At 44.1% G+C, this 18,452-nt stretch overlaps 1 protein-coding gene across 3 annotated transcripts in view; it reads right to left on the reverse strand.

Moving 5' to 3' along the window:
- tnfrsf19 (tumor necrosis factor receptor superfamily, member 19) overlaps window positions 1-18,452 on the reverse strand; it is a 63,532-nt gene that overhangs the window by 26,725 nt on the left and 18,355 nt on the right. For all 3 annotated transcript variants that reach the window (XM_078403072.1, XM_078403073.1, XM_078403071.1), the window contains 2 exons: window positions 7,641-7,819; window positions 4,155-4,240 (listed from right to left, as the gene is read on the reverse strand). In XM_078403072.1, coding sequence (XP_078259198.1) covers window positions 4,155-4,240; window positions 7,641-7,819 — 265 coding nt within the window. The remainder of the gene's footprint in view (window positions 1-4,154; window positions 4,241-7,640; window positions 7,820-18,452) is intronic.

Consider the following 18,452-nt stretch of genomic DNA (forward strand, 5'->3'; position numbering starts at 1 on the left):
CATTCGATCATGGCTGAGCTATCTTTCCCTCTCAACCCTATTCTCTTCTCCCTGTAGCCCTTGACATCCTTACTAATCAAGAACCTGTCAATCTCCACCTTAAAAATACCCAATGACTGGGCCAACACAGCCATCTGCGGCATTGAACTCCACAGATTCAGTACCCTCTGACTTCATCTTCTTTCCTAAGGTGCGTCCTTTTATTCTGAGGCTGTGCCCTCTGGTCCTAGACTCTCTCACTAGTGGAACCATCCTCTCTCCACATTCACCCTATTTAGGCCGCACACTATTCGGTAAATGTCTTGAGGTAACCCCCTCCTTCCTCCTAACCTCCAGCGAGTACAGGCCAACAGCCGTCAAATGCTCATCATATGTTAGTCTAATCATCCCCGAGATCATTCTCCTCTGAACCCACTCCAAGACCAGCACATCCTTCTCATATATGGGGCTGTATACTGCTCATAACTATATGACCACAGAATCCATATTGGTCTTGACTTCAATGGAATGAGAATTCAAAGTCGGAATTCTGTTGAGGTTTGTGCATCAAATATTTTGGTAGGCATTACACAGGCTGCAAAGTGAAAAAGCTTGTGTTGAAGTACCTCATTGTAAGGTTGTCAGCAGATGGAGTCATCCATCAGCCCACTTCTATTTATTTTCACACCTGAATATGTGCTTGTTCTGTCAGGAGCAGTCAGGCATGACCACAAGCAAACAGCAGGCTTCTGAAGATCCCCACACCCACTGGGCTAAAGATATATTAATATTCAATAGGATATCCCCCAGCCCACCCCCACAATTCTCTTTCTCAATAAATCCCATATATCCTCAGAGAACAAAAGTGGCAGGTCTGTCGTCAGTAGAACAAATCATTCAGCAAGCAATTCAAATAGGTTTTCTTAAATGAATAATATACAACTTTCGACTACACTTTAATTATTGAGATGCATAATCTTTGAAAGCCATTTAGGAGCTGTGTAAACAAAGAGGCTGTCAAAAAGGCTTTAACAGTGATAAGGTCCACCACTTAGCTTTAGTTTTAAAGATATTGCATGGAAATGGGCCCTTCGGCACACTGAGTTCACGCCGACCATCCATCACCCGTTCACACTAGTTTTATGTTATCCCACTTTCTCATCCATTCCTTAAACTAGGGAGAATTTACAGAGGCCAGTTAACCTACAAACCCGCATGTCTTTGGGATATGGGGAGGAAACCCGTAAGTCCATAAGACGTAGGAGCAGAATGAGGCCATTTGGCCCATTGAGTCTACTCCACCATCAATCACCTTTCTCTCTCAGCCCATTCTCCTGCCTTCTCCTCGTAACCTTTGATACCCTTACTAATCAAGAAAGCAGTCACAGGGAGAGCGTACAAACTCAACACACAGCACCTAATGGCACGATCAATCCCGGGTCTCTGACGCTGTGAGGTAATGTCTCTACCAGATGCACCACTGTGTCTTTAGACTTTACTTTAGACATTAGCGATATAGCATGAAAATAGGCTCTTCGGCCCACTGAGTCTGTGCTGACCAGTGATCACCCCGTACACTAACACTCTGAGAGAAGGAACTTCACTGATGGAATGCAATGACAAAAACAGTGAAGGAATGCCCCTTGATAATTTATTAACTAAAAATAAAACTGTCACCATTATAGTTGAAGACCCTTGACTCCACTTTGCAGTACTTCTGGTCTGGACCCTATCCAATCAAACCCACATACATTTACACTACTATATACTCAAGGGAGCTTAGCCTTCCTAGGTTCTTGGCCTATGTTATGTGCATGAAAGTAACCCTCAATGTGGTATCATTTGTCAGCCCTCATACCAAGTTGTCATATTTTGCTTTAAAAGACACTAGAGGTGACAATAATGTGAAATCTTACAGTATGCCTCACAGTGGCAGAGACCCGGGTTCGATCCTGACTAAGGGCGCTATCTGCATGGAGGAAACCCTCCCACACGCCAAAGATGTGCAGGTTTGTAGATTAATTGACTTCGGTAAAATTGCAAATTGTCCCTTTTGTGCAGGATAGTGCCAGTGTATGGAGTGACCGCTGGTTGATGGAGAGTCCGTGGGCCGAGGGCCCTGTTTCCACGCTACATCTCTAAACTAAACCCCAGTGAGATTTGTCAGCCCTCGTACCAAGTTGTCATACTTTGCTTTAAAGGTATGTCAAGTTTATTTTATATGTAAAATAAACTAAACTCAAACTCAAGACACCGGAGGAGACAATGACATGAAGTTCACCGGTGACATTGTGCCTTCACAGTGCTCAAAACTGTAAAGAGAGCAAATCCACTGCCGGCTGTCGGCCTGTAAGATATTTTGTGCAAGCAAGGTACATGAGCTTCAAACGCTGATGATTAATTTGAAGGCAAAAAGGCTGCAGCTTGTAGTAATATCCATTCATTACTATCTATTTCTCTGAATGTTTTAACCGGTTTTGTGTTACATTAGCATGCTTGACTTGGCCACCTGGTCCCAGCCCAACCTCTGAGTACTCACTGACTTTCCGCTTGCCCTTCAACACACAGCTGCATTCAGGAAATCACACGCAAACAACAATCCAATGATTTTACCATACACTGGTTATTTCAAGCCTGGTAAATACCACGTGCATATCCAAGATTTTGCCATGTAAAAAAATGTCAAGAAATCCTTATTTTAAAAGCATAATCCATTGAACTTGTAGCTTGCCCTGGATCCTTGTCCATTTACTCCCCCCCCCAAGGTGGAAGAGGAGGGCAGTTTTCATCGACTCCTTGCAGCTGGAAATCAGGCGACAAAGACCGTAGGGGTGCAGTGGTAGAGAGAGGCTGCCTTACAGTGTCAGAGATTCGGCTTCGATCCTGACTAGGGGTGCTGTCTGTATAGTTTGTACGTTCTCCTTGTGACCCCAGTTTTTTTTGGGTGCTCCATTTTCTGTCCACATCCCAAAAACATGCATGTTTGTAGGTTAATTGATCTCTGTAAATTGCCCCTCGTGTGTACGAGGCAAAAGTGGGATAACATAGAACTAGTGTGAACGGGTAATCGTTGACCGGTGTGGACTCGGTGGGATGAAGGGCCTGCTTCCATGCTGTATCTCTAAATTAAACTAAACCTAGGCGGTGAGTTGGTGAATCGGTCAGTCTGAAGAAGGGTCTCGAACCAAAACGTCACCCATTCCTTCTCTCCCGAGATGCTGCCTGACCTGCTGAGTTACTCCAGCATTTTGTGAATAAATGGCTTCAGATGTTGTACTAGTGGAGGCCACCAAGCTGTCTTCTATAGATATGATGATGGTATTCCCTGTAGTGTAATTTTCCCCGTCTAAGTATTTAGACGTGGTAATAAAGCAAGTAGGAATTCTCATCAGACCAAACAGTATTGAAATTTGCCAGGAGGATGAAGAGACCTTAAAGTTTTGTCTTTGCTTTGATCAAATGGAACAGAAGTGTGACTCTGTACACCCTAAAGAAAGTTTTAGTTTTAATATTAGCTTTGGAGATGCAGCATGGAAACAGGCCCTGTGCCCCACCGAGAAAACGCCGACCATCGATTCACCCATTCACACGTCCTACTTTCCCATCCACTCCCTGCACATCAGTGGCAATTTACAGAGGCCATTAACCAACAAACCCGCATGTCTTCGGGATGTGGGAGGAAATCGAAACACCCAGAAGAATCCTACGGGGTCACAGGGAGAAGGTGCAAACTCCACACAGACAGCACCTGCGGTGAGCATCAGACCTGGGGCTCTGGTGCAGTAAGGCAGCAGCTCAAAGGTGTGGCCTACAACAAAATCTTCCAGATCCCTTGATAACAGTGAGAACCTGCCTAAAATTCTTCCTCAGGTGCACCACTGCGTCTTTCAACTTTTATTTAGACATTAGTGCTGCAGCACGGAAACAGGCCCTTTGGCCCACTGAGTCCGCACCGACTAGCGATCACCCCGTACACTAACACAATCCTACACTCCAAGGGCAATTAACAACTTTTCCATGCCAATTAAGCTGCAAACCTGTAAGTCTTTGGAGTGTGGGGGGAAACGAAAACTCCTGGGGCGAACCCACGCAGCAACTCTACCGCTGCACCACCATGCTGCCCTCAATGCTCATCACTAAATCCACAAACAAATGAAATAAGCCAGTTTACTCACAGTGAGGCTCATAAGGAGGAGGAGCTTCCCCACATGGTATGCACTCCATTTCCTGAAAACCACCCAATTTAGTCTTTCTATAAAATCTGGAAGGAGAGAGGAGAGAAAATCATGAGTTTTAAACAATAGACATTTGGGAATGAGGCAACATACTCAGTAACAAGCTTAGAAACAAATAACTTCAGATGCTGGTTAACTTCAAAGTAGGCATACCTTGAGGATAAAATGTGTCGAAATGAACTGCAGATGCTGGTTTACACCAAAGATAGACACAAAATTGTGGAGTAATGCCAGCATTTTGTGTATACCTTGAGGATACTTGGTACACCCAAGTGCACTCACGTTCAATATAATCAGTATTTGTCTTTCTCATATTATGGGACACAGAATCAGTTTCTCTCTATTTACTCTGTCTGCACCAGTTATAATCCCCTATCATTCTATCAAAACTCCTCAAAGTGCCTTTTCTTTTAGACTTTTGACTTTAGGGATACTGTGCAGAAACATGCTCTTCGGCCCACCGAGTCCGTGCCGACCAGCGATCACCTCGTACACTAGCACTACCCTACACAGGACAATTTACAATTCACAGAAGCCAATTAGCTTACAAACCTGCGCGTTATTAGAGTGTGGGAGGAAACTGGAGCACCCGGAGAAACACAGCACAGGGAGAATGCAAACTCCGTACAGACAAAACCTGCAGTTAGGATTGTACCCAGATCTCTGGCACTGTGGGACAGCAACTCTGCCGCTACACCGCTGTTTCGCCTTTTTCTCCAAAGATCTCCAGTTGCTGAAACCTTTTGCCCTCAATTTTCCTGACTGCTTACAATCTTCAAGATTTCTCTTAAATAAGGTCTGACTTAATCATTGTGTCTTTAAACTTAACAGAATTTGTACAGTAAGTCATGGTCTTTCAAAACAGCCTCCTTTACGAAAAGTTCTGATTTTAAAAGGTGAGAAAAATCAAAGCAGCTGGGCAAAACCTCATTGCAAAACTGGCTGAATAATTTTCAAAATTAGTTTCAGCCTTTGGAAATCCTTTGTTACTACTTGAATGCATCAACATAACAGGAGGATTTTTGCACATATTTAGGTTAATCATTCTTTCTACAATTAGGAAATATTGTAAGAGGGCTTTAGATCGATTCATGTGCACTTGTCTGAAGCATGTTTCGAATGTTTTCACATCCTATCTGCTTCGTAGACAAATGAGCGTTTAATGGCACTGGGTCTGTACTTGCTGAAGTTTAGAAGGATGAGAGGGGACCTCATTGAAACTTACCGCATAGTGAAAGGCCTGGATAGAGTAGATGTGGAGAGGATGTTTCCACTAGTGGGAGAGTCAAGGACCAGATGGCTCAGAATAAAAGGACATACCTTTAGAAATGAGGAATTTCTTCAGTCTGAGGGTGACGAATCTGTGGAATTCATTGCCACAGTAAGCTGTGGAGGCCATCAATATGTATTTTTAAGGCAGAGATTGACAGATTCTTGATTAGTATGGGTGTCAGGGGTAATGGGGAGAAGGCAAGAGTGTCCACGTGGGTTTTCTCCGGGTGCTCCGGTTTCTTCCCACACTCCAAAGACCCACAGGTTTGTAGGCGAATTGGCTTGGTAAAATTGTAAATTATCCCTAGTGTGTGTAGGATAGTGTTAGTGTGCGGGGATCGTTGGACAGCAGAGCCGTGGTGGGCTGAAGACAGTGTGGATATAGTTTCCACGTTGTATCTCTAAACTAAACTAAACTAAACCTCTTCCCTCCCCACATCTGCCAATTCCTCTTTTAACTGACAGGCTTTTAATCCCAAACTCAAACAGCTAACTATTATGTACTTGCCAATGCTCTCCCTTTATAACGTTCTTTATGTGAGGCCTGACCTTTCACCTAGGATTTTAGTTGTAAACAATGAAATCTCTACTTTTTAAAAGTGTTTCTACTAAAGTGAGATGGTTTACCTTTTTTCTCCTGCACTTCCAATAAATCCTACCCATAAAAGAGATGGGGTCATCACTTGACTATCTGAATAAGTTTGGAATACTTTTTAGTGTTCGCCTTTGTTTACAGTTCTTATTTCCTGGGTTAATTCAACACCAAAGTAAATTGACAGGGTATTAAATTCAAGCATTTAATTAAAATGGTGGACATTCCATTTTGCAAACTGACCTTCCATAACAACCTTTAAAAGCTTTATTTAATAAACCCAGGAATGGGTAAAACCAGCAACAAAAACATCGGGCTATCCAACCCAGAGTGAGTAATGAACGTAATGACAGGCAATAAAACTGAGAAACATGCTAATGGCTTGTAAAAAGTAACCCTAAAAGTCAGAGGAGTCAGTGTTTGCAAAATGGTCAAAAAGTCATTTATAAAATTAAAATAAAGTGGGGAGTCACGGTTTTGGAATGCATTTGAACAATCTAATGGTCAAATTTAACCACAATGTATGCTGCAGAATTTAGTTATTGAGTCACACAGCACGGAAACAGGCCATTCGGCTCAATTTGTCCATTACCGCATCTCAGTTAGTCACGTTTGCCTGCATTTGGTCCATATCATTCTAAACCTTTCCTATCAATGTAACTGTCCTAGTGTATTTTAAATATTGTTATGGTACCTGCCTCAACTGGCAGCTCGTTCCATAGACCCACCACTCTATCAGTGAAGACGTTGCCCCTCAGCTTCCTATTAAACCTTGCCCCTCTCACTTTAAACATAGGTCATAAGTGATAGTAGAATTAGGCCGTTCAGCCCATCATCTACTCCACCATTCAATCATGGCTGATCTATCTCTCCCTCCTAACCCCATTCTCCTGCCTTCTCCCCATAATCACTGACACCTGTACTAATCAAGAATCTATTTATCTCTGCCTTAAAAATATCCACTGACTTGGCCTCCACAGCCTTCTGTGGCAAAGAACTCTACAGATTCACCACCTACTGACTGTAGGGGGGGGGGAAGATTTAATAGGAATCCAAGGGGTAACTTTCTTGCACAAAGGGCCTTAGGTATAAGGAACGAGCTGCTGGAGGAGGTGGTTGAGGGAGGTACTATCGCAATGTTTAAGAAACATTTAGACAGGTACATGGATAGGATATGTTTAGAGGCATATGGGCCAAATGCAGCAGGGTGGGTCTAACATAGTTGGGGCATGTTAGTTGGCGTGAGCAAGCTGGGTTGAAAGGCCTGTTTTCACGCTGTATGACTCTAAAGTGAAAATATCAGAAGGTTAAGTGTAATAGAAAGATGGATAGCATTTAAAATAGCAGTTTCTGTTAGAGACTGAACAATGATCCCGACCCGAAACACCACCTATCCATGTTCTCCAGAGAGGCTGCCTGACCTACTCATTTACTCCAGTACTCTGTATCTTCTTTTGTAATTCAACTGAAATTCTTTGTTTCTGCATTTCTGTGAGATAAAATCGAGTCATCTCACACACTTGAAAGGAATACGGATGGCGTCTGATACTCCTGGCACCTACCCAGACAAACAGTCTCCACACACTGCGTTGCCGGTGGCTGTGCAGTTGGCCTTCTGGACTCGATTCACGAGAGCACAGTCCGAGCACGGCTTACACTTCTGAAACCCCCAGTCTTCCTTGAACCTGCTTGGCCTACAGGTCACGCACTGTCCATCATCCCCGTATCCGAAACCGCATTCCTGCGAGGATTAATGAGAAAAAAAACGCCGTTAAGGGTTAAGAGAAAAGGGAGCGTGAATGAGGCAAAATTACTGGGATGAAAACAAGAGGCATATGTAATGAACACTGCAGACAGGGGTCTGTTGGTAGACAATAGCAACCTTCCAGCGGAATCAAATGCCCCCTTTCACTGTTAATAATCTCGCTTACTGCTTTAATCAACACTTAATCATTCAGTTATTTCACAATGAACTGATAATTTGAATGACAATAAGACTTGAGATCCCCAACAGCTACATCAGTAATAGCCATGGTAGAGTTATTTTTTTAAATTAACGTAGTCACGTGGACTGTTCATGAGGGGGGAGTAGATGACATGGCACTGCATTCATTCATTGCATTGTTCTAAAGTCTCAATGGTGCGCTGAGGCTAAGTTGCTTCCAAAGAATTAATTGTGGTTGTCCCTTTACGGACTTCATTTAGACTTCAGAGATGCAGCGCAGCAACAGGGCCCTTCAGTGCTGACCAGCGATCACCCCGTACACTAGCACTATCCTACACACTAGACAATTTTACAATTTCCTAAAGCCAATTAACCTACAAACCTGTATAGCTTTGGTGTGTGTGTGTGCGTGCGTGCGTGCGTGGGGAGCACCCGGAGAAAACCCACACATCACAGCGAGAACGTACAAACTCCGTACAGACAGCACCCATAGTCAGGATTGGACCCAGGACACTGGGGGTGTAAGGCAGCAACTCCACCGCTACTCCACTGTGCCGCCCATTTGAGGCTAAACTTCTTGTGAATTATGGTACTTGTTTTATTTTGCCACAATCAGTCTAGTGAGTTGGCAAATTGAACCAGAAGACATTGGGGCAGTTAGGCTATTCAGCCCATCGAGTCTCCTCCGCCATTCGATCATGGCTGACCTATTTTCCCCCTCAGCCCCATTCGCCTGCCTTCTCCCGTTAACCGTTGATGCTCTTATTAATCAAGAACCTATCAATCGCCACTTTAAAAATGCCCAATAACTTGGTCTCCACAGCCGTCTGTGGCAATGAATTCCACAGGTTCACCACCCTCTGGCTAAAGAAATTCCTCCTCATCTCCATTCTAAAGGTACATCCTTTTATCCTGAGGCCGTGCCCTCCGGTTCTAGACTAATTAAATAAGAACGGCAGTGATGCGACGCCTAGAGCCCTCGGTATGATGTAACAGATCCAATTCATTGCTCAATTTATTCGTATTGCTAATTATCTGAGTTTGATGAAGGGTCCTGACCTGAAACATCACCCATCCATGTCCCCCAGTGGTACTGCCTGACCCATTGAGTTACTTCAACACTTTGTGTTCTATTCATGTTCATAAGTTATAGGAGCAGAATTAGGCCATTTGGCCCATCAACGTTAGTCTGCCATTCATTCATGGCTGATCTATCTTTCTCTCTCAACCCCATTCTTCTGCCTTCTCCCCATAACCCTTAACACCCGTACTGATCAAGAACCAATCAATCTCCTCCTTAAACATATCCATTGACTTGGCCTCCACAGCCTTCTGTGGCAATGAATTCCATTGATTCACCACCCTCTGCCTAAAGAAATGCAAGATTCCAACATCTGTAGTTTCTTGAGTCTCCAAACATTATTAAAAATCTGGCTCTTTTTACCACCCAGTGAAGAATCCCACAGCCTGACTGTCTAATCCCCAAATTCTAATCGGTAGTCGAATTTGGTACAGAGGTTGTCAGAGAACTCCAGGTCCACCATCGATTTTCCGGCATCTGGGGTTTCTAGCACTTCCTTTCATCCAGACAAAATTACGAGAGCGCACTTGAAATCCCCTTTGGAAGTCCCTCCCCACAAATGTGATGCCCAGGCCGGATGAGGCAGCTGATGTCGACCTCAACGGGACTTCTGCAGCCGATCGGCAGGCCGAATTTGCCCCCTGCGGCCAGGGCTCTGGAACTCTGACCCAGCCCGGAGCCGACAGATCCGTTATCATAGCCAGCGTCAGAGGCTACAACCTCCAAGGGGGTCGAATTTTCCTCCTGCAACCGGTTTTGATAAGCAGATGGTGAACAAAGGCCAGAATTTTAAATTGTCCCTAGTGTGCAGGATAGTGCTAGTGTATCACAGATCGGCGCGGGCTCGGTGGGCCAAAGGGTCAGATTCCACACTGCATCTGTAAAGTCTAAATCTAAATTCCAGCAAGAGATAAAGGAGAGGAAGGAGCAAATTGGAATCAGAAAGCAATTAGAGTGCACAGGGGCAACTTTTAAAATAAATCTACATGGACTATTTTCATTTTGAATCTTAAGCTTCTCTCTTAAGCAGTTTTTCACTTATTAACTGGGTATAAATAACATGGATAATTTGGCAAATTACCATCTTATTGAAGCAATTTGCTTTGGAATCTTCCTCTAGTGTCAGCTGCAGATCCAGTTCTAAGGAGTTCGGATTTGGTCTCTCTTCTTAAATCAAACCATCTGGTTTGTGTGTTATCAACAACTGGGATCAGTACAGATTTTTCTGTCTTTTCTTCATCAGAGATAACAGTGGAGATTTCAGAAAGGCTGCCAGCTACAGATGATGCAAATGTCCATTTTAGCATTTCAGGGTAATTTTCAGGAATAATTAATTGGAGATGTGATTATGTCACTGATCGTAACAATGGGCTCTTTGTTTAGTACTTGGCAAAGAGCCTTTAAAGACCATGACTCTAATGGGACAAAAACTCACGCACTGAAGAGGGGCTCATATTAAATGGCTGTTAATTGCAGAGAGTTGTGGACGCAGCCCAGACCATCACACAAACCAACTTCCCTTCCACCGACTCAATTTACACTTCATGCTGCCTCGGTAAACCCACCAGCATAATCCAGGACGAGTCTCACCCCGGTCACTCCATCTTCTCCCCCCTCCCATCAGGCAAGAGGTACAGAAGTGTGAAAACATGTACCTCCAGACCAGGGACAATTTCTTCCCAGCTGTTATCAGGCAACTGAACCATCATATCAACAACTAGAGAGCAGTCCTGAGCCATTATCTACGTCATTGGAGACCCTTGGACTATCTTTAATCGGACTTTACTGGACTCTGTCAAGCACTAAACGTTATTCCATTTTATCGTGTATCTGTACACTGCAGATGACTTGATTATAATCATGTTTTGTGTTTCCGCTGACTGGTTAGCACGCAACAAAAGCTTTTCACTGTACCTCGGTGCACGTGACAATAAACTAATGCAATTTGAAGAAGTAAGATTCTTCCTTCATCAATTTGATAGATGTGGACAAGAATAGTGTTTTCAATTTAGATCAATCTCCAGATACATGGGCCAGCCCTATATGACCAGCCAGATACATGGGCCTGCCCTGTATGACCAGCCAGATACATGGGCCTGCCCTGTATGACCAGCCAGATACATGGGCCTGCCCTGTATGACCAGCCAGATACATGGGCCTGCCCTGTATGACCAGCCAGATACATAGGCCTGCCCTGTATGACCAGCCAGATACATGGGCCTGCCCTGTATGACCAGCCAGATACATGGGCCTGCCCTGTATGACCAGCCAGATACATGGGCCTGCCCTGTATGACCAGCCAGATACATGGGCCTGCCCTGTATGACCAGCCAGATACATGGGCCAGCCCTGTATGATCAGCCAGATACATGGGCCTGCCCTGTATGACCAGCCAGATACATGGGCCTGCCCTGTATGACCAGCCAGATACATGGGCCAGCCCTGTATGATCAGCCAGATACATGGGCCTGCCCTGTATGACCAGCCAGATACATGGGCCTGCCCTGTATGACCAGCCAGATACATGGGCCTGCCCTGTATGACCAGCCAGATACATGGGCCAGCCCTGTATGACCAGCCAGATACATGGGCCTGCCCTTGCCCTGTATGACCAGCCAGATACATGGGCCTGCCCTGTATGACCAGCCAGATACATGGGCCTGCCCTTGCCCTGTATGACCAGCCAGATACATGGGCCAGCCCTGTATGACCAGCCAGATACATGGGCCTGCCCTGTATGACCAGCCAGATACATGGGCCTGCCCTGTATGACCAGCCAGATACATGGGCCTGCCCTGTATGACCAGCCAGATACATGGGCCAGCCCTGTATGATCAGCCAGATACATGGGCCTGCCCTGTATGACCAGCCAGATACATGGGCCAGCCCTGTATGACCAGCCAGATACATGGGCCTGCCCTTGCCCTGTATGACCAGCCAGATACATGGGCCTGCCCTGTATGACCAGCCAGATACATGGGCCTGCCCTGTATGACCAGCCAGATACATGGGCCTGCCCTGTATGACCAGCCAGATACATGGGCCAGCCCTGTATGATCAGCCAGATACATGGACCTGCCCTTGCCCTGTATGACCAGCCAGATACATGGGCCAGCCCTGTATGACCAGCCAGATACATGGGCCTGCCCTTGCCCTGTATGACCAGCCAGATACATGGGCCTGCCCTGTATGATCAGCCAGATACATGGGCCTGCCCTTGCCCTGTATGACCAGCCAGATTTGATTTCTTTGCCTATGATTCTTCAGATTTAAAGAAAGAAAAAATCTCTTCTGATATCTCATTGTGGCACATGTACCCATGGACACGTATTTACAAAAGGAAGGGTTTGTCAAACTCATTTACCAGTGACATAGGATCAGAATTAGGCCATTCAGCCTATTGAGTCTTTTCCGCCATTCAATCATGGCTGATCTATTTTCCCCTCTCAACTCCATTCTCCTGCTTTCTTCCCATAACCTTCGATGCCCTTACTAATCGAGAACTATCAATCTCCGTTTTAAAAGTACCCAATGTCTTGGCCTCCACTGCCATCGGTGGCAATGAATTCCACAGATTCACCACCTTCTGGCTAAAGAAATCCCTCCCGATCTCCATTTTGAAGGTAGGTCATTTTATTCTGAGGCTGTGTCCTCTGGCCCTAAACTCTCCCACCAGTGGAAACATCCAGGCAACGCCAGTTGGGCTGTGCAAATCCCATTGGCTTGTGTTTTCCCGACAGCACTTTAATACTTAATGTTCGCAGTTTTCTTCTGCGTGATTAAACAATGAGTGAAGACAGACCTTTTTTGTGACTGGGGCACTACAGGTATGATCCATCCTGTCCTAAACCAATGATAACATTAATTTTCCATCAGGAGAATGGAAATCCAAACCGATTTCTGTTTCTAATCTCAATGGTCCTATGGGTCTTTACTGTCACATGTGTATTACACAGTGAAATTATTTTGGCATAGCTTACACATGCACAAGTCGCCATATTTTGGCACCATTTACGGATAAAGAAAATGTCCAATGTCCAGACCACATGCTGGATGCACTGAGTCCATGTAAACCTAGGCAAGCCTCAGGCTGCTGCAGGGCCTCCTCTGCCGCCCTCGACTGGCGAGCCGAGGTCCCTCTCCTCACCTGATTGCCTGTGTTCTGGGGGCGCCTCCTTCAGCCGACCCTGAAGGCGCTGGAGGCAATACCCCGGTCGGTCCCTCTCCTACTGGCTCTCTCCTCACGTCCGTCATCGGCTGCGGCTCCCTCCTCCTTGGCTCTCCGGTCTTCGGGGCCGAGCTGGGCGGCTTCCGAGCTTCTCCCCTGCAGGCCGCGGCCCACCAGGTTCTTCTTCATGGTGGCGTGCCAGGCCTCCCACGCCATCTTAATTCGCGGCTGTCCGTCTTTGCTTTCTGCTCTTCGGTGCATCTTGGAAGCTTCAGTCGTGCGACCGAATCTTGGAGCGATATTGAAATGCCTCCACTCCATCAATGAGATCAACTGATTGTGCAGAGGCCAACGGAATCTATTTTCTGTCTTTGCAGCTTGGTTTCTCCATGTGAAGTGCATTCATCATTTTTAAATTAATTCTGTCTTGCTCTCTCTTTGACAAAAGAAATGTGACCAGTCATTATCTCCTGCAGTATATTTTCTTACTAATCTCAGCTTGCTTCAAAAGCTATCTACTGAAAATGCAGGGGTCGGAATCAAAATGAACTTTAATTAGATTATCCTCTGCCAAAAAGAATGAAGTGCTTGCAAACAAGATCGTTGTACATCAAACTGCAATGTTAGAACCAAGTTCTTTATACATAAACCGCAGTGATATTAACAATTTCTTGTGACTTTGAAGTGTGTGCCAAACATGAATTTTTTAAAAAGTGGCTCATGAAAAGCCTCCTTCCTAACCCTCTGTTTAAAAGAATGCAGCGCAACATTTAGATAAGATGTGGGTTGGGTAGGAGTCATGCAAATCTTCAAAAAAATAAACCACAGATTCCAAACTTGATGTAGACATGTTTTGATCCAATACATTAAGGAGCTGTGTTAATAAGTAAGCAGTAATACATTTTTCCAACCATGTCTGTACTTGTCATATAATATGTTCAGTGCCAGTAAATTACATTTGGTGGTGCAGATTAGATTCATTTAGGCTTGCCAAGGAAATGAACATATTCTACAACCTAAATTTAGTTTAGTTTAGAGATACACCGTGGAAACAGGCCCTTCGGCCACAGACGTTTTGCTGACCAGCAATCCCCATTACACTGGCACACACTACACACTGGGGACAATTTACAATTTTTATAGAAACAAATTAACCAACAAACCTGTATGTCTTTGGAGTGTGTGAGAAAACCGGAGCACCTGGGAAAACCCATTCGGCCACAGGGAGAACGTACAAACTCTACATGGACAGCACCCGTAGTCAGCATTGAACCCAGGTCTCTGACGCAGGAAGGCAGCAACTCTACTGCTGTGCCACCTATCTCTTTTTACCTGCAATATACAGTCTTCTGTTTTCTGTTGTAAGGTCAGGAGGTCATGTGATAGGAGCAGAATTAGGCCATTCGGCCCATCAAGTCTACTCCGCCGTTCAATCATGGCTGATCTATCTCTCTCTCCTAACCCCATTCGCCTGCCTTCTCCCCGTGACACCCACACTAATCATGAATCTATCTATCTCTGCCTTAAAAATATCCATTGACTTGGCCTCCAGCCTTCTGATTCACCACAAGGCCACAAGATTAAAACAGTGAGTGGTGTGAATGATAAAACCAGTGCAGAATTATTTTTATTAAAGAGTTTAGAAATGCAGTACAGGCCTTTCAGCCCTCTGAGTCCACGCTGGCCATCAATCAACCATTTACCCTAGCTCTATATTATCCCACTTTCTTATTCACCCCCTACACACTAGGGACAATTTACAGAGGCCATTAACCTACAAACCTGGAATGTTTGTAAATGTTGGTGGAAACCGGAGCAACTAGAGAAAACCCCACGGTAACAGGGAGAACATACAATCTTCTTACAGACAGAACTCTAGGTCAGGAGCGAACCCGGATCGCTGGCATTGTGAGAAAGCAACACTACCGCTATGCTACTGTTCTGCCCAATCATGCCAGGCAATCTATTACTTTCACCAGAGTGGGCAGCAGTGGGTTATTATCTCATCGAGAAGGCAGTGACTGCTAAGGTCCGGCCTTCTCTCTGAAACATAATGGTATGTTAAACTTAGATATATTTCTCATGTTTCTGGATTGGGATTTGAACATAACTCAGAAGGAAGAGCAATGCCCTCTGAGCCAAAACTTGTAGTTGGAAATAGTTCCCTCCAGCCATGTATCAATTGGAGGTATGAGGAACTGTAGATGCTGGAAACATCCATAGAACACAAAGTGACTTTAGACTTTAGAGATACAGCGTGGAAACAGGCCTTGCGGCACACTGAGTCTGCGTCGACCAGCGATCACGCCGTACACTAGCCCGATCTTACACACTACGGACAAGTTACAATTTTACTGAAGCCAATTAAACTAGAAATATGTGCATCTTTGGAGTGTGGGAAGAAACTGGAGCACCCGGAGAAAACCCACGCAGTCACAGGGAGAACGTACAAACTCCGTACAGACAGCACCCCTAGTCAGGATTGAACCCAGGTCTCTGGGTCTCTGAACCCTGCCACTGCGCAGCCCATATGCTAGAGTAACATAACAGGTCAGGCAGCATCTCTGATGAACATGCATAGGTGACCTTTTCGGTCGGGACCCTTCTTCAGACTGATTGTAGTACGGGATTGAACTCTGCAAAAGATGTGGGAGTGGGACAAAGCCTGGCAAGTGACTGGTGGATAGTGCCGGGGGGTTTGATTTGCAGATGGGTGGACAAAGGCTAGAGATGAAAACAGGAGTGAATTATAAAGCCAGAGGGAGAGATATAGGTGGAAGGGTATGGGGGTTGGGGAAGAGGGCAGGATAGTGGGAGAAATGGGAACTCACCAAGGTAGGGGATGGGGGGGAACAGGAAAGGGAAAGGGAAAAAAAGCAGGAGCATTAGCTAAAATTGGAGAATTCAATGTTCATACCATCAGATGGTAAGCTACACAAGTGGAATACAAGATGCTGTACCTCTAGTTTGTATGAAGAGGCCCAGGTCAGAAAGGTCAGTGTGGGAATGGGAAGAGGAGTTAAAATGGTTAGCAACCAGGAGATTCAGCAGACATGGCAGACTGAACACAAGTGTTTAGTTAAATAATTGGAAATTCCCATCCTAAGCAACAGATCATGGCCTCTTTCTGTTCCCAGAATTGTTCCATTAAAGTAATGGATCTGAAAAAGTAAGTCTGTTTTTCTCTCTCCACATATACTACACAATTTATTGAAGTTTTGGAGCATTTTCCATTTTTATTTCAGATTTCCAGCATTTATAAAATGTAGTCTACTTTTCTAGACTGAACATAGTGGTCTGAACATTATCAGCAATACTTTAAATGGAAAAAAAGGTATTAACCAACTAGAAGAAGTGAGATTATTAAATAATTTTACTTTTTTGGGGTTTTACATCATTTTGTAAATCAGATATTTTTGTAATGCATTTTTTAGACTTGAGGTTATGTTGAATAGCATTAGTTTTTTATGGGTTTTCTTTAGTTACCATAGTGATAAACCAACATAAGTTCACAAATTGGCCGAGAAATCAACGGAGTAGCCAATTTTTCATTGTTCATTTCATTTAAACAATGTCATAAGTTTATTTTATTTTGTTCTTAAAGTTGTAAAAGAGAATATATCTTGCAATACTCATTGAAAAAGAAACATGCAGAATGCTCCTATACTTCATTTGAATCAATTGCAATATAATTACTTTTGTTCCTTTTAATTACTCAATTTTCAATCTGAACACAGTTCTATCAATCCTCTCTTAAGATATATATTAAAACAACACAATAGATTCTAGATAGACATAAGGAACTGCAGATGCCGGTTTATAAAAAAGGCACAAAGTGCTGGAGTAATTCAACAAGTTAGACAGCATCTCTGGAGAACACCGACCGATAGGTGATGTTTCGGGTCTGCAGAAGGGTCCCGACCCAAAACATCACTATCCATGTCCTCCAGAGATTTTGTCTGTCCCGCTGAGTTTTCACTCCATGTGTGAAAAACATGCCCACACAACTCCTTTGAACTTTGCCCCTCTCACCATTAAGCTATGCCCTCTAGGTTTTGATATTTCCACCCTGGGAGAAAGATTTTGACTGTCACAAGTGCCTCTCACAAATGTTTATACTTCTATCAGTTAACATCATATTTAAGTACCAAACTTTTAAAATAAAACTCAGATCATATTCAAAAACAGCACATAAAGGAATGTTATTGAAGGGTATTAAAACTTCTGGATGTGAATTTTAGTCTTTGTAAATTCTCTATCCTGAGACCAAACAATTAAGATGAAAAATCTAAATAGTGCTTCAAAATAAAAGTTGAGAAAATGGTTTGCAAGCATCTTATCACACAAAGTAGGTTAAAGCAGCCAAAAGCAGGCTAGGTGTTTACTCAAGCCTTCAAACACCAGAATCGCTGTTTGTTTTTGATTGGAGAAAATATAAACACTGATAAGAGAAGATATTATTGATGGGTAACGAACGGAGAATAATGCATATGAAAATAAATAATTCGTATTTGTGTAGTGTTTTATCACAGTTACTGTAATTCATTTCATACATGTCATTGTTACTAATAAGTGGACAAACATGGCTGGCAGTTTGTGCATTTCACAAACAAAAGGCAGGTTCATGTATGAAGAAATTCAACCAAACAGGCAAAGTAAAGTTTGGTTTAACCTCTGTGCATACATACAATACGTAACGCTTTCATTTTAAGCTGTGCCGTGAGAGGTGCTGAATTTTAATTTTCTGTATAAATATAAATATTTTCAAAATGTTTCATATACAAATTACTTTTGGAGTGCAGTAACCCTTGATACCAAGTGGGTCATCTATCCCACGTAAGCATAAACAGCCAGTTAAATGCTTTTTGATGTGGTATGCAGAGAAAATCCAAGCGGTAGAAACAAGGAACTGCAGATGCTGGTTTACAAGAAAGGACACATAGTGCTGGAGGTCAGGCAGCATGTGTAAGAAGGAACTGCAGATGCTGGTTTAAACCGAAGATAGACACAAAAAGCTGACGTAACCTAGCGGGACAGGCAGCATCTCTGGAGAGAAGGAATGGGTGATGTTTCGGGTCGAGACGTCTGAAGAAGGGTCTCGACCCGAAACGTCACCCATTCCTTGTCTCCAGAGATGCTGGAGACAAGGAATGTCAGGCAGCACCTCTAGTGGGAATGGA

Source organism: Rhinoraja longicauda, chromosome 7 (assembly GCF_053455715.1).
Source record: "Rhinoraja longicauda isolate Sanriku21f chromosome 7, sRhiLon1.1, whole genome shotgun sequence".
Classification (NCBI taxonomy): domain Eukaryota; kingdom Metazoa; phylum Chordata; class Chondrichthyes; order Rajiformes; family Arhynchobatidae; genus Rhinoraja; species Rhinoraja longicauda.